The 25,670-nt window shown below is 39.9% G+C and overlaps 1 protein-coding gene and 1 long non-coding RNA gene across 8 annotated transcripts in view; one reads left to right on the forward strand and one right to left on the reverse strand.

Moving 5' to 3' along the window:
* The window catches only part of LOC147144183 (uncharacterized), a 31,847-nt gene extending 14,365 nt beyond the window's left edge, over nt 1–17,482 (reverse strand). For both annotated transcript variants that reach the window (XR_015087720.1, XR_015087719.1), the window contains exons 1-2: nt 17,294–17,482; nt 7,066–7,189 (exon numbers count right to left, since the gene is read on the reverse strand). This is a non-coding gene — a long non-coding RNA (uncharacterized LOC147144183). The remainder of the gene's footprint in view (nt 1–7,065; nt 7,190–17,293) is intronic.
* Nucleotides 1–21,194, forward strand: part of LOC147144176 (CUB and sushi domain-containing protein 3-like) — a 708,031-nt gene extending 686,837 nt beyond the window's left edge. For 3 of the 6 annotated variants that reach the window (XM_086037001.1, XM_086037005.1, XM_086037002.1), the window contains exons 67-71: nt 6,384–6,542; nt 7,096–7,208; nt 15,759–15,846; nt 19,574–19,715; nt 20,131–21,194. In XM_086037001.1, coding sequence (XP_085893127.1) covers nt 6,384–6,542; nt 7,096–7,208; nt 15,759–15,846; nt 19,574–19,715; nt 20,131–20,290 — 662 coding nt within the window. In that variant the 3' untranslated portion in view covers nt 20,291–21,194. Of the gene's footprint in view, nt 1–5,951; nt 6,153–6,383; nt 6,543–7,095; nt 7,209–15,758; nt 15,847–19,573; nt 19,716–20,130 lie in introns of those variants that run through there. The other 3 variants (XR_015087709.1, XR_015087711.1, XM_086037006.1) reach the window with 2 other exon arrangements.
* The last annotated feature ends 4,476 nt before the right edge of the window (nt 21,195–25,670 follow it).

Genomic DNA, 25,670 nt, shown 5'->3' on the forward strand with positions numbered 1-25,670 from the left:
TGGTAATTATCAGAGGAAAACTTCAAAAAAATGTCAATTAATTAGAAATTAAAGAGCAGGAGCAATATATACTTACTACTTACATAGGGAATTCTAAAGCAACAATGAGCTCTCTCAGGGCCAGTTCTATGTACTGGGCGATTAAGCCTCCTTCTTTGTGTGTACTATTGCCAATAGTGAGTAGAGTAGCTTAAAATAGTACTTAAATAGTAGTACTGTTAGTAAAATAAAACATTAGCTCTAAATCAGTGGTTCTCAAAATTTTTTCAATGATGTCACCTGTGAAATGTTTTTTTCAGCCAAGTACCCCTTAACTAGCACAAAGCAGTTTTGGATGAAAAAGCCTTTGCGATCACAGTAAGAATCTGTTCTCCAAAAGAAACCTTAAATTAGAAGTCACGGCATTCTGATTAATATTTGAGTTAAGAAGGAAAATCCACCCGCTTTTAGCCATCTGAGGGGGCGGCCATTTTGTCACTTCTATCGACTGAAATTTTGAAAAATATTGTCTGAAAATATATATTTAATAGTTAAAAAGAAGACTGACAGCATTACCATTGTCAACACTGAACATTTCATTGTTGCTTTTGCAATATTTTAAAGTACCCCCCCGAAGTGCCTTGAAGTAGCCCTCTAGTACCCCCATGTGAGAACCACTGCTTTAAATAATGACTAAAGTCAGAGTAAAAGTTTTTATATATATATATGGGGTGGGAACGATAATCATTTTTTCGATGCATCGTTTGTTTTATTAAAACGATTCTGCATCGATTCAGAGTTATTAATAATTAATGTCTACAACATAAAATTAAGAAAAATAAACATTTTATGTATATATATATATATATATATATATATATATATATATATATATATATATATATATATATATATATATATATATGTATGTATATATATGTATATATGTATGTATATATATGTATATATATATGTATATATGTATGTATATATATGTATATATATGTATATATATATGTATACATATATGTATATATATATGTATATATATATGTATACATATATGTGTATATATATGTGTATATATATGTATATATATATGTATATATATATATATATGTATATATATATATATATATATGTATATATGTATATATATATATATATATATATATATATATATATATATGCAAGCGATGACGTGCGTTTGTACGTCAGACATCTGTGCCCAGGCTTACGTTACAAAATGGCGGGACAAACTGTACTGTTTGATGGCCATTTCTCAGTTAATTATACCACTCACAGTAAGCTGTGGAACGAGCTCGATCTTTTGTTGCTCTTAACAGAGGAAATACACAGTACTTCTACCAGCCATATCGCTGCAGCACCGCTCACCTTTTTCTTTCATTAAGTTTCATCCACTTTTTGTCCGCCCAGGGACATTCTTGCTCTCTGGTTCACTTCGCCACCAGTCATTTTTCACACAATGTTCAACACTGCCTTCTGCTGTACTGCACAATATCACATCCTAACAAACTACATGAAACCAATTGAAATATCATCCATCCATTATCTAAACCGCTTTATCCTCACGAGGGTCGCGGGGGTCCGGTCTTCGGGCAGAAGGCGGGGTACACCCTGAACTGGTTGCCAGCCACTCGCAGGGCAAATTGCAATATCATTTAAAAGAAAATATACTACACCAGGTGCTACATTAGGTTAAATAAAAGCAGCGTTCATTGCCAAGTTACACAGCAATGTCAATCAGATGATGATTGACAAAATATTGCACTTAAAGTATTAAAATACAGGTTACGCTAAATCAGATTAAGTTTAAATATGTTTTGATATTTTTTTTGTTATAGGAGAAGTAACAGAGATTTGTTACAACAAATGCTGCCATTGGCACTTTTATAAATTTGTGTTGGCCCACGTAAACAAGGTTGCCTTGCTACTTTAATGAACGTCAAAGAGTGAACTATAAATCATTACTGTTCCTTGAGTTATGCAATTGTTTTTTAAAAAAAAGGTACCAGTGTTTTAGATTAACTATAAAATGTAAGCCATTGTCGAGATGCATCGGAATCGAATCGAATCATCAGAATCGGATCGAATCGTGGGCCTCTGAATCGGACCGAATCATGAGGTACCTATAGATTCCCACCCCTAATATATATATATATATATATATATATATATATATATATATATATATATATATATATATACATACATATATATATATATATATACATACATATAACTTTTTATATATATATATATATATATATATATATATATATATATATAAAAAGTTATATATATATATATATATTAGGGGTGGGAATCTATAGGTACCTGTTTTCATCATAGAAAGAAATTCACATTGTCTGATTTTTAACACTAGGAGTATGAGAGCAGTCCTTTTGACTGCTTTCAAACTTTGGTGTGTTATTACTCTGCGTATAGAGATATAAGATGCACCTGGCCGTCTGACTTTTTCTAATTTTGTGTATATTTCATTCCGATGGTACAATTTTATGGTATTAAACTAGTTTAGTATAAAAATAGTTACCAGCCTTTACTCCTTTAACTACGGCGTCCCGATCAATTTGACTGCTCTACTTAATCCTACGCATGTTGCAATGGGACAGCGTCGCCGGGTTTCTATAGCAACCAGAGTAGAAGAGGCGTTACATCTGCTTCAAAATATTGACAAGTTTGAGGATGAATTGCTGAGTGACACACAGCGAGCGAGTCTGAGTAAAAAAGTTCCCCTGGCGAGGAGGAGGAGTTGCCGTGTCGTGCTTGGTAAAATAGGCTGTTAGATGTGATAGTCATGACGTTGTGGGTAGTGCTTGCCAGACAGTTGAAATAAATAAAATAATGAGCTGCTATGTGGTGCTTGTTTGACATAATTCCCCCATGGGAAAAAAAAAATCCTCCTTGTGCTCGGGACGGAGTTGTTTTGTGTGTTGTACTTCCCATTTACATCCTCTTCTGAAGTGCAGTAAAGCCGTTTGCGACACGCATCTCCTTTCCTTTGGCTCCAAACCGGCTGTATTTTATAACAGCTGACCCACACGCAGCGCGAGAGCAACACGGGACAATAGGTGCTCCACCAACTGTTTCTCATTCATTTATATGATCTAATTTACAATAACCCATTGCCATTCCATATAACCACGGGTGGGTTTGCGCGTCGTGCACGCGAGACATTCACTACATACTGAACAACTTCAAAGCATTCCTGGGCATGTTATATATATGTTATGTATGGTTAGAAAACTGACTTTCCACAGATTCGAATGTTACCAAACATTATAAGATCCAATCATATCTGCAGGCTCGGCGAGCATTTAAGTCAAAACAATCGCTTACACACAAAAAATGTGCAACTCACCATTTCATTCTCAAATGTCCGACACAATTTCATAATCCATCATCAATGATCATTTTATGTCGACAAGGGGCCAGTAAAAGTATTCCAGTAATATAGTTAGTCCACAACAAGCCTGACATCCAGAGCTGCTGCAACTGTTACAGGTTGCTATCAGATACATATACATATACATATTTCATATGTACATATTTTCCATCGTAGATTGAGTTCCCTTCGACGGATTTAGCAACAAAACATAGGCTGGACCTTAGTTTGATTGATTGCTTACTTGATCCAATAAACGAATGTTTCCCATGTCAGAGTTCAACAACAGCCAATGAACATATTTATTCCATGCGTAAATAGTACCATCTCTGCGTATGGATGATTCATCAGCTATGTTTGCAGTCACAACCAAACTTGCTAAGCTGGTGATTGACGCATTCAACGGCCAATGAAATTCTTCCAAAAAAAACATGGAAATTGTTTTCAACTAAAAACAAACACCGTGCGTAACTTGCGTAACACACACTTTCAAAACCGCCGGCAGCGACATCAGAGCTGTGCGTCAGAGCAAACGTCATATCGCATCGCCCTCTTTGATTTTTCTGCCTTTTTTAAAAAATTTTTTATCTGGATGTAGGATATGATAGCGCCAAGTCTTACTTTTCATTAGAACTCATGATTGTTGAAGCATTGCACAAAAGCAACCTTTTCTGCTACATGGTTGCAATGGGGTCACCCAAATGGCACACTTTTGGTTCGCCTGGACATCCCCTTAGTAAAACTTGTGTAAAATGCTCATTTTCTGTCGTATTATTGTCAAATTTGAAATGGAATTGGAGGAGCCTTTGAGTTGTAATCCTCTTGTGTTATTTTGGTCCACCACCTAATTCCAAATTTTCCAGGCAGACTCTTGGAAAAGGAAAAAAAATGGCGGACATAAAATCCGCCTTCTTTTATGTTTTCAAACTTCCACAATTCAGTGCCAGTAGCACTTAAAAAGATTGACAGTTGAGGAGAAAAATTCAAAGTGTTATCTTCAAAAAGAGACATATGCTGATAATCAAAATGGTTCAAGTACAGCTTCAATTTTACTTTGGGTTTTAGGCGTTCAGGTAAAAATACCAGGGGAGCGACAATGGGTTTTTAAAAGATACACACAACAGAATTGCCCCGACGAAAATACCTTTATTAGACACTCCAGCACCGAGTAATAATCATTTTAGTTGTCATTGTCAGAGCGCAATCCATCAAAAGGATGGCGCTCGTCATTCTAATAGTTTCAAAATCCTGGTAGTCCTAGTGTTAAAGAATTTATTTGCAAAATATGGTGGAAACTAAATAATTGGTCAATAACAAAATACTTTATGTATATACCCCTTTGTGGGAGATCAAACATTTTCTGTAAGTCATCAGCGAAGATATATATACACAGTATATATGTATGTACACAGGTATATGTACATACTATTTATCCAAACAATTTCTCTGCACACATTTCTGGTTATCGATATGGTGGTTCATAATAAAATTCTGAATTGCCTGGTCAACGCATGCTTCCCGGAAGCTTGAGGTTAAAAAATGCAATAGTCTAATAAAAATGTATTCGTTATTAATAAAGCTACCATGAAGAAATTGTGAAATGTCTGTTGACCTGTTTATTCTAGGTTTATTCAGTATTTGTGACTTAATTTCCATGCAGGGTGCTGTGCCTCAGCATTGAATAGGTTCTTTTATTACGTAGGACAGTTCACTTGTACAAATGCTACATTTAACCTTCACAAAATAAAATGTGTCATTTAAACTAAGAGTTACTTTGCAGTGGATTTTAATTATGATAGCGCAAGTACAAACTGAGAGGTCCAGGATACACCAAGGAAATAAAAACAAATACATTTTGTTTGTATGAGATCAAAATGGTCCCACCTGCAGCAGAACCCTTTCTTTTTCTTTCAGACTCCCAATCGCAATGGCTTGAAGGGAAGAATTGTGCTTCAAATTTTCTATGTTTTTGGCAGTGCCTGTTGATAGACTCAGCCTCAGTAAGAGGTCAACCTAGTGATGAGCGCTCCATCAGGCATATCGGTCATGTGACTTTTTCCCAAAGCGATAACACTGGCACAGGGTTTTGTGCAAGTAGCTCAACACATGCGCGGATGCATCGATGTTGCCAGACCCATCACTTGTTAGAACTATTTGTTGAAAAAAATATTGCTAGAATGTCACTAAATACAGCAACAATATTTCTAAGTTGGCAACACTGAAGACAAGTCACTGCTTTTGTTTGTTTGTTTGTTTGTTTGTTGCTGGCGTGCATGCACATAAAAATAAAAGCAACACATGCTTTACATTTTATTTTGATTTCATAAAGGCGGTGAGGGCCTCTCAGAAGCTGTGGATGATGGACTGTGCATACCTGTCAACCCCAGGTGTACTGGCGTAATTTGCCCTTAAATATCTGTTTGTAATCTTACACATTACATATTTTCGGATGGCTGCAGTCACGTGAACGGAAATCAGCGATGTACGGCGTACAATCTTTGAAAACCACCAGTACAAATTATGACAAAAGTGTACAATTTGACAGGTATGACTGTGGCCCACAGACCCTGCTTTGTCGAACTGTGGTGTAAGTCAGTTCATCAATGGTGGATCGGGAAAAGAATGAGCACCAAACAACAACCTCTGGTGCTCATAAGAGAACCACACCAAAATTGCTATGTGCACCTCTGGTTATAATCTCTTCCCCAGTGGATTTATGATGGATTAAGATAGTCACAGCAAACAAGTAAGGAGATGAATAGACTCTTATGAACAGTTTGATCTGCTGCTTCAACTGCGTATCTAATCATCATCTTTCAACTTGGCTTGAATCAATATTTTTGTTGTTGTCATAACAATATAGTGAACATAGTTGACTATAAATACTAATATTCTCATAGGTTCATAATTTGAATTTCGATTGTTTTTATTTTATTTCGTTATTTCTGTAAAAAATAATGCATCTCTTTTCCACAAGTTCCTGAGGACGTGTTTGCTCCCGATTTCATGTGGAAAGGCTCCTATGATTACAAGGGACAGAAGCAGCCAATGACGATGACAGTCACAAGCTTTAATACTACAACAGGAAAAGTGAATGTAACTTTAAACGACAGAAGCATGGAGTTTCTACTCTCTGGTGAGCCATCTATAAATCATCTGTTTCCGCCGTCCTCCCCTTCATCACATCTGTGTGTCACATCCATTTTTTTCAGGGGGCCCGGTGTCAATCAGTCAATCACAAAATGATCTCATGCATGAGAGTGGAAATTACGTATTGGCTTTAAAGACGGATGTATTAGTTTGCATGGAATGACTGACACGCTGCTCACTCAACTGTTTACCCATCTCCTCCTCTTCTCAACTGTTTTCTCAATTTTCCTTGCCTTTTCCTGCCTTGTTCACAAAGGCATGCAAATGTTTCTTTGGCCAGCAGTATTAAGGCTTTCACATTGGCTATTCTGTTGACATGTGGCCCAGAGGAACGCCTCAAGAGAATTTTTTATTTGGACTTGTGGATGAAGTGATTTGATTTTATATGTCAAGGGTCATGTTGACCTCGCAACTCATCTTTCCTGGCCTTTGGCCACTGAATTTGTATGATGATTACAAGAAGCTAACCTTTTAAATGTGTAACTTGATAAATATGATGGTTTCATCACCCTTCTCGCCTCTGGTATTTTCTTCCCAAGGGGTGTACAAGCATCAGGAGGCAAGGTTGACACTTCTGCTGTACCACAGGAGAGCGCTGGCCCACATCTCCTTGAGTCGGATTATGGTGGAGACCTGGTCAATGGAAGGATTTGTAAGATCACACACAAATCGGGAGAAGCTTACCAGTCTAATTCTGAAATTAGTTTGGAACACTACAATGTCCCCAGAATAGGGATAGCAACATAGATATTGACTGTACACCACAGCCCTTTGGTACCGTTGAGCAAGGTCCTAAGCATGTTTATTGGAAAGATGCCCCCTAACCCACTGTGTCCTTAATAGTATGTGCCCTCTATGAAAATGCATCGGTCAAATTTTGTGTGCTTTAAAGCGGAAGTCAACCCAAAATATTTTTTTCAAGAATATGTTACCAGCAGGCCCACTTGTTGAAACACAGCATTCTGATTCATTTTGCATTTGTGGAATATAAGTTAAGCAGCAAAATGCACTCGTTTTTAGCCATCTCTGGGGCCACCATTTTGTCTTCTGTCGACTGAAAATGACATCACAACTGCTCACAACGACCAATCACGGCTGACCTGTTTTCTCAATCTGAGCCGTGATTGATCGTTGTGAGCAGTTGTGATGTCATTCTCAGTCGACAGAAGACAAAATGGCCGTCCCCGGAGATGGCTAAAAATGAGTGGATTAATACTTATTCCACAAACGCAATATTTATCAGAACGCCCTGTTTCACCTAGTGGGCTTGCATAGACCATATTCTTGAAAAAAAAAATGTTTAAAAAGAAAATGTGTGGTTACAACAATAGTATAGTCTTCATCCTGGTTTTGTTTTTTCTGACAGTGTATTATTCTTGAATATGTGGCTACATATAACACAGTTGCCAAAAACAGGCATTTTTTTTCAAATCCTATATTCTTCTTACAGTACCAGAAGAGCATGTGTAGAAACAATGACCACAAAGGAGCGAATCATTTCCATACTTTTACACCGGCTTTTTGTCAGTTTTGCCCCACTGACAATTTTCTGAATAAACTCAGTCAATCACCAGACAATGATCCAGGGTTTGATTCTAGCATCATACGTTTAGGGGTGATGACAGTGTCGGCACCAAAGCACATCCAATAGGGGGGCATAGTCAGCAAAAACAAAAAAAAAACAGTCACCCAAAACATATAACATTTTAAGACCAGTATGCCACGGCACACCCACACACATAGATTACCGTAAGCATGATAAAACAGCTACTGTATGCCACGGCGGGTATAGAGTAAATTAAACACATCGCTCAGCTTTAGGAGCATTGAGGCGGCATGGGGGCATTTTTCTATATGCAATTCTTCCATTTGCTTATGCATTTTTAGTTTACGTCCCTCAAACACCAGCCGGGCCTTCTTTACAATGTAATAGTTGAAATAGATAATTAGATATCCAAAAATGTGCTTCATATCTAATAAGACATTTAAGATGATATATTGATCCAACTTACAACACCATTCTAGAGACCTTTAATCCTCTTAACTGAACCTGGCACTTAATCTTATATCCATGATGAGGCTATCTGTCTGTACACACATACGCTAGAAATTGCAATGATAATGGGCATCCATTCAATTAGCTCATCAGTACATTAACAGATGAGCACGGCAAAAACGTGCTTCTCAAGTTCAAATAGAACAGTGGTACTCTCTGCCACCTGTTCCCTAGTTAGAGAAAAATGTCAGCTAACTTCTACCTAACATAAAGAAGAATAATCTTTATTCATCTTTTGTCATGTGTACACATGTACATGAAATTTGACTTCTGCATTTGACCCATCACAGTAGTGGACACAGCAAATATATAGTGGCACACACTGGCGCAGGGGGCTACTGAAGCGTCCGTTGAGCACTTTGCGGTATCTCTGTCTTGCTTAAGGACACCGCAGCCCTGTGTACTATTTGTTGTATTGATTGGTAGGAGTTCAGACATTTGCACACACGTCATGGTTCAAGCAAGGTAGGCATACTTTCACCACCAAACCATACATATGACTGGAATGTTGTGATCTGTACAGATCACGCTCGTCGCTCAGAAGGCAGTCCAGGAGGGGTGGGAGGGGTATGGTGGATCAAACCATTTTTGAGACAACGCGGGTTGTACTATTTTGTTGTTGTTGTTGTTATTATATTACTTTTTTTTTTTTTTTTTTTTTTACAAAATGTGTTTTATTGTTTTAAACATATTCAGCAAAGAACATACATATGTTTTGGAGGTGATGTAGATTTCCACTTCTGGAGAATCAAGCAGTGAGCTTATAATGATGAAAATATAAACAATTGCAACTGACTCATTGAGACTCCATCTCTAACTCGTGTCACTCCAAAGATTGTAATGTAATAATTTGGAATTATTTAATTTTTACAAATGTAAGAGAATGTGTTAAAAATTTCAGACCCCAATAGTCTAAGGCTTGGACATAACCAGAACATATGTCTGCCAAAGAGGCCGGGGCTTGATGACAACGTTTGCAGGTGGGGTATACAGTAGGATATATATTGGCTAATGTCACCCTGGAGAGGTGCATCTGATTGAATATTTTAAATTGCAACAATCTGTGCCCAACAGAGCAGGGCATTTTACTAAAATTTCACAGTCCGTGCGTCTATCCGCCTTTTTGATAAGATAAGATAAGATAAGAATGCCTTTATTGATCCCACAGTGGGGAAATTTTCATTGTTACAGCAGCAAAGATATAGGTCACACAGGGGCGGCGGCATAATGTGGCCATTAATGTATAACATTGACGGCAAACATTTAGGATCAAACCTATGTAAATATACGCAGTAACATGTGTATATACACATGTATATACACACCAACCTACATCTACATAAAAAATATGAGGAACACTCATTTCGGCCTGTACATAGTACAGAGGAAAAAATACTCTAAGTAAGTGACAGTGCTGCAGTGCTGTAGTGAAATGTAAGGAACAGCATTGGATAAAAATAAAACTAGACTAACAGTAGTGGGGAATGTTGAGTATTGCACGGTATTACAGTAGTGGGGAATATTGGGTATTGCACGATATGAGCTCAGGTGCAGGACTGCACAATTGCACTAATGTCCGCCAGTTTGTAGAGACTACACAATGTTCTTGTTAAAGAGTCTGACAGCAGCAGGCAAGAAGGAACGGCGGAATCTCTCCTTTGCACAGCGAGGGTGTAACAGTCTGTCACTGAAGGTGCTGTGGAGTGCTGTTAGGGTGCCCTGGAGGGGGTGGTCCGGGTTGCCCAGCATTGATGACAGCTTGGCCAACATCCTCCTGTCCCCCACCGAGTCCACAGAGTCCAGGGAGCAGCCCAGGACAGAGCCGGCCCTCCTGACCAGTTTGTCCAGCCGCTTCTTGTCCCGGGCCGAGACGCCGCCTGCCCAGGTGACCACTCCCTGGAAGATGACCGATGCAACCACCGAGTCATAAAAGTTCCTGAGGAGTGTCCCCTGAACCCCAAAAGACCTCAGTCTCCTGAGTAGGAAGAGTCTGCTCTGACTCTTCCTATAGAGGGCGTCTGGGTTGTCGCACCAGTCCAGTTTATTGTTCAGATGAACACCCAGGTACTTGTAAGTTGAGACTCTCTCAACATCTGTTCCCCGGATATTCACTGGTGCAGGTGAAGAGTGCTGGCGCCTACCAAAATCCACCACCATTACTTTTGATTTCCCCCCATTGATGAGGAGGCGGTTCTGCTGGCACCAGTCCACAAAACCCTGAATAAGTTCTCTGTACTCCCGATCATCTCCGCCTGTGATGAGGCCGACAATCGCAGAGTCGTCAGAGAACTTCTGCAGGTGACAGGTAGGGGTGTTGAAGTCCGAGGTGTAGAGGGTGAACAGGAAGGGAGCCAAGACAGTTCCCTGTGGGGCCCCCGTGCTGCAGAGGAGCACGTCAGACATACAGTCCTGTGTCCTCACATACTGTGGCCGGTTTGTGAGGTAGTCCTGGATCCATGTGGTGAGGTGGTGGGCCAACCCCGCCCGCTCCAGCTTGTCTCCCAGTAGGGTGGGCTGGATGGTGTTGAAAGCACTGGAGAAATCAAAGAACATGATCCTCACAGTGCTCCCCGCCTTCTCCAGGTGGGAGAGTGAAGTGTGGAGGAGGTAGATGATGGCATCATCCACACTGATGCCAGGCTGATATGCGAACTGGAGTGGGTCCATTGAGGAGCTCACCAGGGGGCGCAGGTGGACAAGGACCAGTCTCTCCAGGGTCTTCATCAGGTGAGACGTCAGCGCCACTGGTCTGAAGCTGTTGAGCTCCTTCGGGTGGGGGGTCTTTGGCACCGGGATCAGGCAGGATGTTTTCCATAGCTGGGGGACTCTGCCCAGCTTCAGGCTCAGGTTGAACATGTGCTGGACAATTCCACACAGCTGGTCTGCGCAGGATTTGAGAAGCTGGGGACTGATGCCATCAGGACCCGCTGCATTCCTCACCTTCATCTTCTTCAGCTGGTTCTTCACCTGAGATGTTGTGAAGGCCAAGGCTGGGCAGGAGGGAGTGGTGGCTGTCTGGTGTAGCTGGGAGCTGGAGACTGTGGAGAAAAGGGGGGAGGGGGTGACACACCCAGCAGGAGGAGTAAGTGGAGGCTGCAGCAGGAGAGACTGAGTGGGGGCAGGCATCTGATCGAACCTATTGAAAAAGAGGTTCAGCTCATTTGCCCACTGCAGGTCCCCCCAGTCCGGGTCTTGGGTTGTACGTGGCCTGAGATGGTCTTCAGGCCCCTCCAGACTCCCCTGGCATTATTCTGCAGCAGCTGCTTCTCCATCCTCTTCCTGTAGGACCTTTTCCCCTCTCTGATCCTCCTCCTCAGCTGGCGCTGCACAGTCCTCCGCTCCTCTATGTTGCCTGACGCAAAAGCCCTCCTCTTCTCCTTCAGGAGAGCTTTTATGTCTGGTGTGATCCAGGGTTTGTTGTTGGAGAAACACCTTACTGTCCTGGTGGGTATGGTGTTCTCCATGCAGAAATGTATATAGTCTGTAACAGTGTCCGTTAGACTACTAATGTCTTCCCCGTGAGCATCGCTGAATACTTCCCACACAGTTGTGCTGAACCAGTCCTTTAAGGCCTCCTCGGCCTCTCCAGACCATCTCTGAACCGTGCGGGTCACAGCTGGCTGCCTGCGGACCAGAGGTTTGTACACAGACTGGAGAGCCACCAGGTTGTGATCAGCTTTGCCCAGCGGGGGGAGGGGCAGTGATGTGTATGCCTCCTTGGTGTTGGCATAGAAAAGATCCAGTGTTTTATTGTCCCTGGTGTGGCAGGTGACATACTGTGTGAATGAAGGCAGAGAGGAGGAAGGGGAGGCATGATTGAAGTCACCAGAGATGAGTACCAGGGCATTTGGGTGCTGTGTTTGTAGCCTGCTCACTGCTGCAGTCAAGACATCACAGGCTGTGTCGCTGCTGGCAGCCGGACCAAATAATAAATCGGATATAGGTCAGTCCACCTATCATTTTAAACGGGATTTCATTAGCTTTTCCGTCTAGCAACTTCTACCAACTTCCACTAGCGACCCCAAAATGGGCGTCCGTCTTAGGCAGATAGACGGAGCGGTCCATCACATTTACGGAAAGACATACATATACTAGGGCTTGATTTTAGCAGGTTTATGTGCTTTAATTTAAAGTGTACGAAACAGAATAAACCACCATTTTTTTGCACTCTGGAAGAGGTTTTCCTCCAGCATATCTCTGTACTTGGCCGCATTCATCTTTTCTTCAATTGCAACGCAATTCAATTGCAAGTCATCCTGTCTCTGTAGCTGAACACCACCGCTCCCCCAACTCCCTCCCTCAATGTTTTGAGCCAAGTCATTTTAGGAAATAGTACGCTCTTATTAAGCTAAATCTTATATCTTAGTAAAAAGTGGATTACAAATAAAGAACAATGAATCATCCGCATACAATGAAATGTGATGGACAAGACCGTCTTTAGTTAGGTCATGTACGTCCAGATTGGAATAAAGTCACGGCCAGCGGTTCAATAGATCAGTCAAAAACATGAGGTGATAGTGGACAGCCCTGATTCGTGCCGCTTTGAATTTTGAAATCATACCTGTCAACCCTGGGCTGTGCTGAATCTTACAAAAATTGTAATTTGACCGTACATTTCTGTATATAATCTTACACAGTATCTATATCTAATCTTACACTGTATTTATCACTCAGCGGGAGAGGTGGGGGAAACGGAACGGACATTTCTATATAGAATCTTACGCAGTGTTTATCGCTCAACGAGGGGAGGAGGGTGCGGGGGGGCGTGATATTTGCTCGTGAAAGCCGGCCGAAGTTTGCAGTCGGAATCGCTGACGGACGCTCCGGATTAGAGCCGAAATGGGCAAGACGAGATCGGTCTAACAAAAAAGCAGTTTTTAATTTTTTTTCCCCGTACAAAAATTGTTTTACGGCGTACACAATTTGAAATGATTAAAAAACATATAAAATACGGGGGAAACGTATAAATTGACAGGTATGTGAAATATTGTGAGTTTACGATATTGACCCTTACTAATGGGTGACGTATATAGTGTCTCAATCCGTGAAATAAAGACTGGGCCGAAGACAAATGTATTCAAAGTTTTAAAGACATGCAATATAATCCAAAGGCTTTATGCACATCTAATGAGATTACTGTTTCAGGCTAACTCAAGCTTTGATCACAATAAATTATATTAAAAAGGTGCCAACGATTATTAAGTGATTGTTTCCTCTTTATGAAGCCTGAATGTACAATTTTTGGCACAACCGCCTCAAACCGCATTGAAATAATTTTCGTTAGTATTTTATAGTTGCTATTAAGCAAAATAAGACAGTAGGACTTTCAATGTCTGGTATCTTTGTTTTTTGTATGAATCACAGGAAATAGTAGCTTGTGTCATGGACTGGGAAAGTTTCCTTTGTTTAAATGCATTTGAGTAAACACATTTCAATATGGGCAGCTATGTGGAAGAAAATGCTTTATAGAACTTGACTGAGTAATCATCTGGCCCAGAAACCTTCATTGTTTTGAGTGCCTGGGCAATTTCCACTTCTGATATAGGTAGTTCTAAAGCGGCCTTATGAGCTTTTACAACCAGCAAAGTAATATTTTCAAGGAAAATTTGATCCGTAGCACAATCAGATGAGTATAAGGACAAGTAAAATAATCAAAATTGTTTGTTTTTATCTATGGCATGAACAATACTAGAGAGGCATTCAGATTTATTTTTTTTAAGTCTGGCTACGCGATCGAGATTAATACACGGATTGAACGTGATAGTCTGTCCCACTCTCTCGTTCAGACTTTAGACGTCGGTGCTAAATTTTGATTCCTAGTTAGCCGCGTGAAAGAGGCATAAACAAAGTAGGATTGATAGAATAGGTGTATGCACAGCGCACAGACCCTCCTGCTGCCGAAGCTGTGGCGTGGTTGCACACCACGGCAACTGGAACTAAAACAGTTAGTCAACACAAAAAATGGACATACAGTGGTACCTCTACTTAAGAAATTAATTGGTTCTGGAAGAAATTTCTTAAGTCGAAAGTTTTGTAAGTAGAGACGCATTTTCCATGTAAATGCCCTAATCCGTTCCAAGCCCCCCAATATTCTGAAATAAATGTTTTATAAAGCATAAAAATGTATCAAAACATGTAACAAATACAGGTTACAATTAGATTATTGCACAATAAATGAGAGTTGTGCATAATGTAAAAAACAAAGAATAGAGTAAAGAATAAAAATGATGGTTGTTTACCTTTTAATTGCTGTCATGGACATGTCACTGTTGTCCTACATTTTGTCTTTAAGATGTTTTGCGTGTAAATGTTTGTGTTGTTGTTGTTGATCTGTTTTCTTTCTGTATTGGAGACAAAAGACAAATTTCCACTTTGTGGACAATAAATGAAACTAACTAACTAAGTAACTATTTAATTCATAAATAGGACAACAGAGTAAGACAATCCCTCTGAAATTGTAGATATCAGTTGAACAGATGATAATCATCATCACCATAAAACTAATATTTAATAGCACCCCAATCACTATTGCTTCGGAGTGCAGAGGTTGGGGCCAACTGGCACCCACCTGTGAAGGGGACATTGACAGCACCTCCAACCCCAATTCCCCCCGTCGCATGTTGAAGAGGCAGTCTACTGGAATAGAGAAAGGTCTGCCTACATCCCGACTATAAATATTTTGGGTTGTGTCTAACAGATGCCAGCATTGTACCTTCCATTTTGGGTGGCCAGGACTTTTAGCTCACCAGCACTCCCAAACCGGCAGCCCAGTTTCGAACCCCAAGTTGGGTGGTTCAGTCAGGCATGGTGTACTCGGGTGTTCGCTACGACTGCCCTGAATTTCATGCAAAATGTGGGATGCCCCGAGGATTCCATCTTCCATCACACAATGCTGCATAAAACCACAAAAGCCCAATTACGCTTAATTCTACCAGCACTAAGTCTAGCAAAATACCAGAAGAAAACCCCACCAATGAGCAGAGTTAGACTGTGCTTTGCGCTAGACTTGCGCTCGGCACAAAAATAGGGCCTTCAGTGTTTGATGTGTTCTCTGCTGCAGATACAAAATTGTCTGAGTCACCATGAAAAATCTAAATTTTCAAATGCAGTTGAAATCAAGCCTTCTCTTTGTTTCCCCTTTTCCAGGTTTCAGCTGAGCCCGAGGGCAGCAACTTTGTCTACCAAGGCTTTATACAGGGTAAAGACTATGGACAGTTTGGACTACAGAGACTTGGTATGTCTTCTCAAATATGTATGACAATTCCAATTTGCATGTCTTGAAATAGCTTCATTCCATTTTGCAGATTTACACTTTGATGACACATTTGAGACAAAAATGGTGAAAATACAGAGATGGAATCAGATTTCCCCCTGACGGTCATCAAAATAAATGTTCAGATTTCTTTCTCCTTGTGAGATTATTTTGCTTTTGCTGGGATGGATTTTTAAACTAGAACTACAATGACTTTGGTGAGAACACACATAGACAGCGCATCTGCAAAGTTGTGAAGCGTAACAGTGTTGATATTTGAATTTCATTTAATCTCACTTAAAATTGAAAGCATAAAGTGGACATTTGCGGTGATCGTAATAATTCTGACACCCAGACGGTGCATTTGACACGCGTCAATGACCAATCACCTTTAGTCGACATCGCCATCAAATGACAGCATTGAGGAGCTGTCTCATTACCCCAAAACATTTCTACCTCCCCCCCTCTCGATGGAAGTTTTTGTGGGAGGTACTAGCATGTAAACAGAGAAGCGAGGACATAGCAATTAGAGGAATGAGATAAGACCAGCGTCAATGCAGTCCGCTCAAAGCAACAAACATGCTAAACACATGGCGTGTGTTTCCGTCAGTCATCAGGGAAACGGTATTTGCATTCTTGTGATGGACGAAAACCCATTTCCGTCTGTGCTTCAGTTTTTTTAAGTTTACCGTCATTCGCTAGCAAAACGGAACTTCTGTCAGTAGTGCCGAAATGACCACCTCAAATGGGTGACAAATGAGTCTGATGAGTCTAATTTACACATATAATATTTTCTATGGTAAAAATATTGAAAATATTTACTGTATATTGTATTCCTAATTAAGTGTTTTTGTTTGTACGCCCGCCAGCCCGAATGCATGCATACTTTTATGGACGGTAAACGTCCCCAAAAATGCAGACTCCAGGAAAGTTACAAAATGCAAATAGTGCACGAACAGCGTGCCAAACAAAAAGTGATTGCAAAATGCATGGATTAAATAGAAAACGAAAAAAATAGCGAGACTAATACAAACTTAACTTTGAGCAATCAGGGTTTATGGGGTCGATCAGCGATCAGAAGGTTTGAAACTATTGATACTCAGTCATTGATTCGATCAAAAGATGGAGCAATATACATATTTAAACAACTTGTATATCACTGGCGTCGGGCCAAAACCTCATAAATCACATTTTGGTGAATTTCATATTTTTTTCAAAAATCTTTACAATTGGTCAGTCCACATTTTTGACCAATATAAAGCGTTGAAAAAGGCTTGCTTTCTTTCACGATGCAATGCTAATGGTTGAACACTGTTTCTATGCTCTAAAAGTTTAAAATTTTTGATCTTATAGAATATAAAACTATACAAGCATTCCCCCACTGACCCCGCTGATCCTTCCCTAGCTTCCCCACAGTTCAATGGCCCACCTCTGTGTCTGAGATGTTGAGTCCAGGCAGAAAGTGTGAAGGAAAGTGTGCGAGTTATAGTTAAGGTATGAAAATGAGTGGGCAGTGGCCAGGGTGTGTGAGTTAGGAGTGGGGTCGTGGGCTACAAGGAGCCCCCTACCAGCCTGGCAGGAGGAGTGCATCCCTTGAGAAGCTTCTGTAGGTTTCAAATCCTACAATGTTTACGAATATGGCCGGTGGGTCGCGGCCGGAAGGGTACCCAGCTCAAGGGTGGAGGGTCGCGGCCGGACAGGCAAAAAAGGGTCAAGTGCCCAGCTCTGGCAGTTTCCTTGGCATTTTTGGAGGATGTGGTTTGCCATATTAAGCCATCTGGCTCCCCTTATGACGCCGTTCTTCCTCACCTCTTTAAGGAGATTCTCCCGAGTATTGGTGAATTGGTTTTGGCGATTACCAACAGCAGCCTGTCTTCTGGTGTAGTCCCCCAACATTTTAAACATGCTGTAGTGCAAGCCCTGCTTAAGAAACCTGTCCTTGATCAAGGTGTGCTGTCAAATTTGATACCCATTTCCAAGCGGTCTTTTATTTCTAAAATTCTGGAAAACGTGGTGCACTCAGTTAAAACATTTCTTGGATGAACATAATGTCATGGAGGTTTTCCAGTCAGGCTTCAAGATGATGCATAGCACAGAGTCAGCCATGTTATGTGTTTTTAATGATATCGTCCTGGCAAATAACACTGGAGACTATGTATGTCTTCTTTTGTTGGATTTGAGTGCAGCATTCATTTTTATACTGGCCATTTTTATACTGTCTCAAGGACATCAAATCCTGGATGTTACTAAATTTCAATGAAAAGAAAACAGAAATGATGGTGTTCGGTCCCAGTGGCTCCTCTGATCCGGGCCCCCTGGCTTCATATCTAAAGCCAACAGTCTCAAACTTGGGTTTTAAAATTGGACCAGCAAATCAGCGCTGTTGTAAGGTCCAGCTTCTTTCATCTTAGACAGCTGGCTAAGGTAAAGCCCCTCCTTTCTCATCAGCACTTAGAAACAGTAATCCGTGCCTTTGTTACATCTCGGCTAGATTACTGTAATGCACTTTATTTTGGAGTCGGCCAATCCTTTCTCAAACATCTCCTGTTGGCTGCTGCTCGCCTCCCGAATCCAGGAGTCCAGCCGTCACAGGAAATGAATATAAATTACTGCCAGCAGTGCAGACAAAACTCATTGACACTGGTTGTACAGGAACTGAACAGACCATATTACCCCATCCTCCCAGAGCATCACCCACAAGTCGCCCCTTGGGAAACACCATCAAATACCTTTTCCAAGTCCACAAAGCACACATAGACTCACTCAACAACTTCCCATATACCCTTCAGGTCCCTGCTCAGAGTGTAGGGTTGGTCCACTGTTCCACAGCCAGGACGAAAAACATAATACTCCCCCCCGACAGCCTAAAAACATCCAGTCTTTCGAAACACCGGCCGGAACCACCCCAAAGGCCCTACCACAGAGGAGCTTTTAACCACATCAGCAATATTATCCCCAGATATAAGAGAGCCCACCTCAGAGTCCCCATACTATGCTTTCTCATAGGAAGGCATTTTGGTGGAATTGAGGACTCACAGCATCCCGAATGGAGGTCAGCAGTGCGCCATCACTGCTATACATGTTGTTGCTGGTGTAATACTTCCCCCTCCTGAGATGCCGGATAGCGGAGCAGAATTTCTTCCAAGCTATCCGGAAGTCATTCTCCATGGCCCTGTTGAACTACTACCACACCCAAGTTTTTGCCTCAGTGACCACCGAAGCTGCATTCCACATGATCCGCCAAATTCTGTAGACAGAAATCGGACTGCCAAGTGCCAACTCATTTGGCACCTTAGCCCAGCCACAGGTGCTGAGCCAACGGGAAGGGGGACACACATTACCTTTTCAGGCTTTGTCTGGACAAGCCCTTGGGAGCGGGAGCTGACCATCAAGCGCCACCTCCAGGCCTGGCTCCAGAGGTCTATTAAAAATAACTATCATAGGAGTTCGTTTGAGTCGTGCTTTGTCTGGTACCTCATGAAGGACATTTTTGCCCTATGTGACCCAGCCACTGGCATGAAGTCCAAGACAACTTAGCTCCTAGGATCACTGGGACATACAAATGCCTCCACCAGAATAAGATGACAGCTCAGGGAGGGGAAATGTCAGCTATCATATTTATTTTCTTTTCAGTGGGGACCATATACTGCTTTGTAACATACTGTATTGGTACCTATTCAAATGTTTTTATTGCTTTTTTTTTGTCCAGGTTTGAGTGTGAAAGAGAATTTTACGCCCAGTGACCATGAAACCAATCCATCCACCAACAGCAGTTCTGTTGCTGTCGCAATCCTCGTGCCTTTCTTTGCCCTCATCTTGGCTGGACTCTGTTTTTATCTCTACAAACAGAGGTACGTGTCCCATTCATTTCCACAACCCATCCATTCCTTCAATGGATACATTATCTTGTTTGCAAGATTCAAAGCAACAATTCAATAATGGTCAACTTGTAATCATCCAATCCACTTAAAGAGAGAAACATATGCTATGCTTTGTAATGTAATATATATATATATATATATATATATATATATATATATATATATATATATATATATATATATATATATATATATATATATATAAGTTAGTTAGCAGTGGAAGTTGCACTGCTCTTTTTAACAATAATCACCATTGGGCCTCAACCCTTATCTTCTGCAGCTGTCCATAGCAATCTGATGGATACATGTGTATTGGTTTTGAAGGAGAGAGAACAACTGGGATGCTATCTTTCAACTAATTTGTAAGCTCTTCCTTAATCCGCAGGAAAATGGACAAAGCGCAGTACACAGGATGTTCTGTGCATGAGAACAACAACGGACAGGCCACATTTGAGAATCCCATGTACAACACCAACACAAAAGCTGCAGAGGGGAAAGTCGTCCGCTTTGACCCGAGTCTCAACACCATCTGCACCATGGTTTGATGCCTGCAGCATCTGCGAGAGACTTTGTTTGCTTAACATGAATATATATTGACATATTTAGACTTTTTCTGGTTGGTGCCAAAAAAAGTCAGAGAGCTGCTCAGAAATACAAAGCACACTTTAACCAACACTGAGGTCCCTTGCCATTTGCTGTGTACTCACAAAAGGTAAGAAATGGAAATGAGGAAGAAGTGCCTCATTGCCTTCTTATAAGTTGATGAAGAAGAAGAGGTGTTTGCTACACTCTGTGAGTGTTGAGATAAGAACCTCTGGTCTAATAGTTTTATGCTGTTTAGGGTAATTATGTCACAATACCAAATGAGATTTTAAATTTGATTTTCATTTCCACATCAAGACATTTTTTCGTGGATGTGTCTGTCCACAAAAAGTCCCTCACCTTCTGTTTTGTCTGAAACCTTAGCACTGCGGTGTATTCTTTTCCAAGTGGCAGGAAAATGAGAAGATGTTTCCTATCTCCGAATACAGTTGGTGCTCTCATCTTTTTAAAGTTATATGGCCAATTTCGCCTATTTAATTGGTTGGTGCCTCCTACTGACAAACTGTATGGCCTCGATTTAACTACTGAAGTGCAGTGCCATTTTTCTCGTTCCAATGGGAAAGCTTTTACTTTTACTGTGCATTATCCTCAGACAATTTCCTTTATGTTTACTACTGGTTTGTGTTCTATTAATTTGTTTATCCACAGAAATGTCTTTAAATGTGAGGGTTCAAATGACAACTAGTACACATAAGTCTAGTCTTTTGAATGCATTGGTCATATTTGGCCAAAGTCTTTACAGGTATATTGAAATGCTCCAAAGTCATTTATTTTCATGAGTTGTATTTGGATCATTGTATGTAACCCCAGTCTATGTGAATGAAACCGCTCCCTATTAGGCACACATCACCAATCTCAAAGTATAAAATTTTTGCATCATTTTTACAGGGTCTATTTAGTATCAATTATAAGCATGCGTGCAGCAGTGTTGACCAGGTTTTGCTATTTAATCCATCATCAAAAGGTAAAGATGTCAAATGTCAACCTGTCATTTTAGCTTCAATTCAGATTAGCTCTAACTCTTTATTTCTTATTTTCCTCTTAACATGCAACTTCCACATCTTCATTGTGGAGTAGAAGTTATAAGTACTATAAACTGAGCAGTGTTTGTTGTTTTGAGGGTAGCTGTGCCTTATAGTGCACACTCTATGGTCTTGTTTTATTTCTCTATTTGCAACTTACTAGGTTCTCGGTCCACTTGTTAGTGTCTGAGTGATGAGAATGAAAGAGAAGCAAGTCGGGAGGAGGGACAAATTCCTCTTTGATGTCACTTCATGGAGACTACAACTACAATTTAAAAATTGTGAGTGATTTACATGAAAAAGCTTAGGAAAGTTTTTTCTCCCAAAAATTCTAAGTACATTTTACAAGAAGTTTAATAGTAAATTACCATTAAAAAAAAGCTACTCAAGGTTTGATGTAAGGTAAGACAGTTTTATTTAGACAGCACATTTCATACACAAGGCAACTCAATGTTGTTGAGGATCGAAGCCACAACCTCCATGTTGGGAAACAACCACTCTACACCTGAGCCTTGTTGTGCTTACTCTATGTTAGTATATTGCTGGTGTCAGGTTGAATCCTCTTACCTCCACAGTTGCTCATAGGACCAAAAAGTCCAAACAAATATATATTTATTTTTTTGTTTTTTTTGTGTCCTCAAAAGCATATTTGGGATTGGAGTAATCCAAAAGGTATTCAAAGTAATCGTTTTGGGTTTTTTTTTAAAATAGAATGGTACTCGTACTTGTTTACTAACTACATTTTTTAACGAGTAACTATCAGAATACACTTTTAAAGTAAACCTTTAAACGTTTAAGACAACTGAGATGGTCCTTAATATGGCGGCATCAGAACAACTGCCTGGTAATCAAGGAGCAAGGAGCTAGGATCGTTGCAATTAAGAGACTTGAGATCCGCCCATTGTATGCAGCCAATTCTTATAAAGTCACACTCACCCTACCCTGCTGTTCCAAGTGGCCATGGCTGGGAGTGTCCAGTGACACCCTTTACATTTTTTTAAATATATTTATTGTTGTTGTTTTTTCTTTCATTCAAGCTAATCCAGTATCAAATACAGCACACATACGATTGCTGTAACTTAATTGGCTGTGTTGATTTTTTTCACATTCCCTACCCCACTCAACACCTTTACCTAGCTATTTAAATGGGCAATTATTTTTGTCACTTCGTGTTCTTGATCAACATGCATATTTTAAAATGCTTGAGGAGTACAAGGCCTTGTTCTTGTTCATTGATGCTCACTGACAGTGAGGGATTAGCTGCTGCCAACAAATGTACAATAGACATGAACAAAGAAGAATCGCACAAACATGAACCACCATCAGTATTCAATTTCCCATCTGTTTGATCCTTTCTACATAATAGTAGTGCCTTTAATATTGTATGGGCATATGTTTTCAAAGGAGGCATAATATTTACTGCATTAGTCGACATACTGTGTGCTGTGTAATAAAATGCTTAGCAAAAGTGCATGTGAGCTTGTGTGCTCATAGTTTCATGTTTCAACTGCATGTTGGCTCAGAGGTGATTCACTATAGTACTTTGTACCTCTGTCATTGCTGTTACATTTTGTACATTTACACTGTTTTCAAATTTGATGGAATCCTTTGGTGAGATGTCTTGTGTTCTCAATATGTAATATAGTTTACAAAGTGCATATTTCTTATGGAAGAGGATTGAAAAGATGCATCAAATGAAAGCAGAGGACAAGTTCAGATCAGAAATAACCTTCAAACATTACCATACTCCTCTGAAATATTATAAATGAATATGTACATACACAGACGTTTTGTAAAGAGATATATTTTTTATTCAAATAAAGCATTTGTAAGTTATTGAAAATGTTGTGAAAAATTCACATGTAAATGTCATATAAGATTATAAAATGTTTTGTAATTTTTTTTGCAGCATTGTATATACCCTTAATTTATATATAAAATATAAAATCAAGTTCCGTGTTGCTGTTTTCTTTTCTCGTTACAAACATCATTGTGTGATCAATGAAACTCCACTTTGCTACACTTCAGCTACAGTTGCTAATTTTTCTTGTTTTTAAATGAGTCTTTGATTTGCTGACCGCTGCTCAGTTCAGCATTGATATTATCACTGTCCAACACAACGTATCGTTGGAATAAACTAAAACAATTGATGTAATTTGTTGCAACTACTTTTTATTAGTTTTTCCCAAATCATATTCATGATTTGGTTGAAAGCATAATTTTCAATTCAATATAAATCAAAAACATTTATTTAAAAAAAATAAAATAATAAGTTATTCCAAATACATTTATTACTTTGGAATAAACTAATCATCATATTAATGATAGGTTAAATGCATCATTTTCAATTTAATATAAGTTTTATTGTGCCAAATGAAAAATAAATATACAGCCAATTAATTGGAATAAACTAAAGTGCTGTAATTTTGTTAGGATAAAGTAATGAAATTGATTAAAATTGAAGTAAAATTTATGATTCAGTATGAATTAAAGTTTTGATTATACTGTAAACAATACATTTTGTTTGGTCATAAACCAAAACATTCCCAAAAGGGGAAGTAAACCCAAACATTTTTTCCAGAATATGTTCTATGCAGAACCACTAGTCTAAACACAGCATTCTGTCTAATATTCCATTTATGGAATATGAGAAATCCTCCCCTTTTTAGCTAGCTCAGGGGCACCCATTAATATTGCGTTTGTGGAATATGAGTCAACTGTCAGAATCTTTTTAAGTGCTACTAGCACTGAATTATGGAGGTTTGAATACATAGAAGGCCGTGGGTCTGCCTTCTTTTATGTATTCAAACTTCCATAATTCAGTGGCAGTAGCACTTAAAACGATTCTGACAGTTGAGGAGAAAAATTCAAAGTGTTATCTTCAAAAAGAGACCAAAACTATGCAGATACTCCAAATGGTTCAAGTACAGCATCAAATTTACTTTGGTGCACCTTTCGTTCAGGTAAAACTGCCAGGCGGAATGGCAAAGGGTTAATATAGTCTTTTTAATGTTTAAGTGAATTGATAATGTAAATTCATCCATTACCATTTCAGTAAAATGAATATTCAACCTACTGTTACAGTATACCATGTGGTCATTGAGAAATTGCATTCAGTGGATCAGAAGGTTTGTGATAGAGCTGATCCAGAAGATATTAAATGGTGGTAAAAAAGCACAGTCCATAATATACCAAATGTAGCGCTGGGGGAGGGGGGAATTGTGTGGAATCTCAATCTTGGGCACATGGTTGGTTTTCTTGTTTGATTTACTGATAAAGTATGTGACGTGAGGAGCAGGATTTGAACCCAGAAGCAAACAGGAGATGAAAGTAAAAGTCTCTATATGGAAAGATTCAAAGTACAAAAAACAGAGAGCAGTTGTAACTCACTTAGACTTAATTAAAGCTCGGCCAATTTGGACAAGCATCACAAGAACCCAGATTCTAAGAGAGCCATACGTTTGAGCAACAATAATAATAGAACACAGTAACACAGATTAGCAGTTGCGTAGCAACACGTGTATTGTTACAACAAGGAAATAAACAATTGGTATGAAAATGAATACATTGGAAAAAAAATGTGTGCCCCAAAAAACAATAGTTCAGTATTTCAAACTTAATCGGTGGGGCCCTTTGTAAATCTTGAAAGTTCACTTGTCCTGTGTGATTGTCTACCACAACCATGAATAATCCTGAAAGATATATAGAAATGTTCATCCTACCTTGATCAACAGTCCGGCAGGGAAAGTGTAGTTGTGTGTGTGTGTGTATGTTCCTTTCTCTTTGAAGGTTTTGGGTTAGCTCGCCATCCTCTTTCATCCGGAATCGTGGACTGGCCCTCAGACTTGTCCTACATCAACACCAGACAAGGTTGCATTTGTATCTATTAATCTATATTGAGCAGAGATGGGCATTCTATCCCAGGGACGGAAGGGTCCGTCCGTCCGGACACCCATTTTGGGGACAGAGGCAGAGATTTTTTTTTTTTTTTTTAAAAAGGATGGAAGTGGTTTTTCATCCGTCCCTGTAATCGTCCCTAACCGGCTCAAGTACCAACTGAGGTGTTGTGTTGGGTTCTTTTAAAAAGAAACACAATTGTTCTCTTCTGCGATACCATGCTCACAGGCCTAGTCTGCCCTCAGAGGCATATTCACAGGCATAGCCTGCCCTCTAGTGGTTCAACACATGTACAACCATGGATTATGCCATAGAACGCCCATTTCACTGTCGAAAATTTCGTTTTGTTAACTAAGTGTTCAAATTTAGTGCATACCTAACCATTTGCATACGAAGTATGTCC

The sequence above is a fragment of the Filicampus tigris genome, chromosome 8, assembly GCF_054856515.1.
Source record: "Filicampus tigris isolate MCC_2025a chromosome 8, RoL_Ftig_1.0, whole genome shotgun sequence".
NCBI lineage: Eukaryota > Metazoa > Chordata > Actinopteri > Syngnathiformes > Syngnathidae > Filicampus > Filicampus tigris.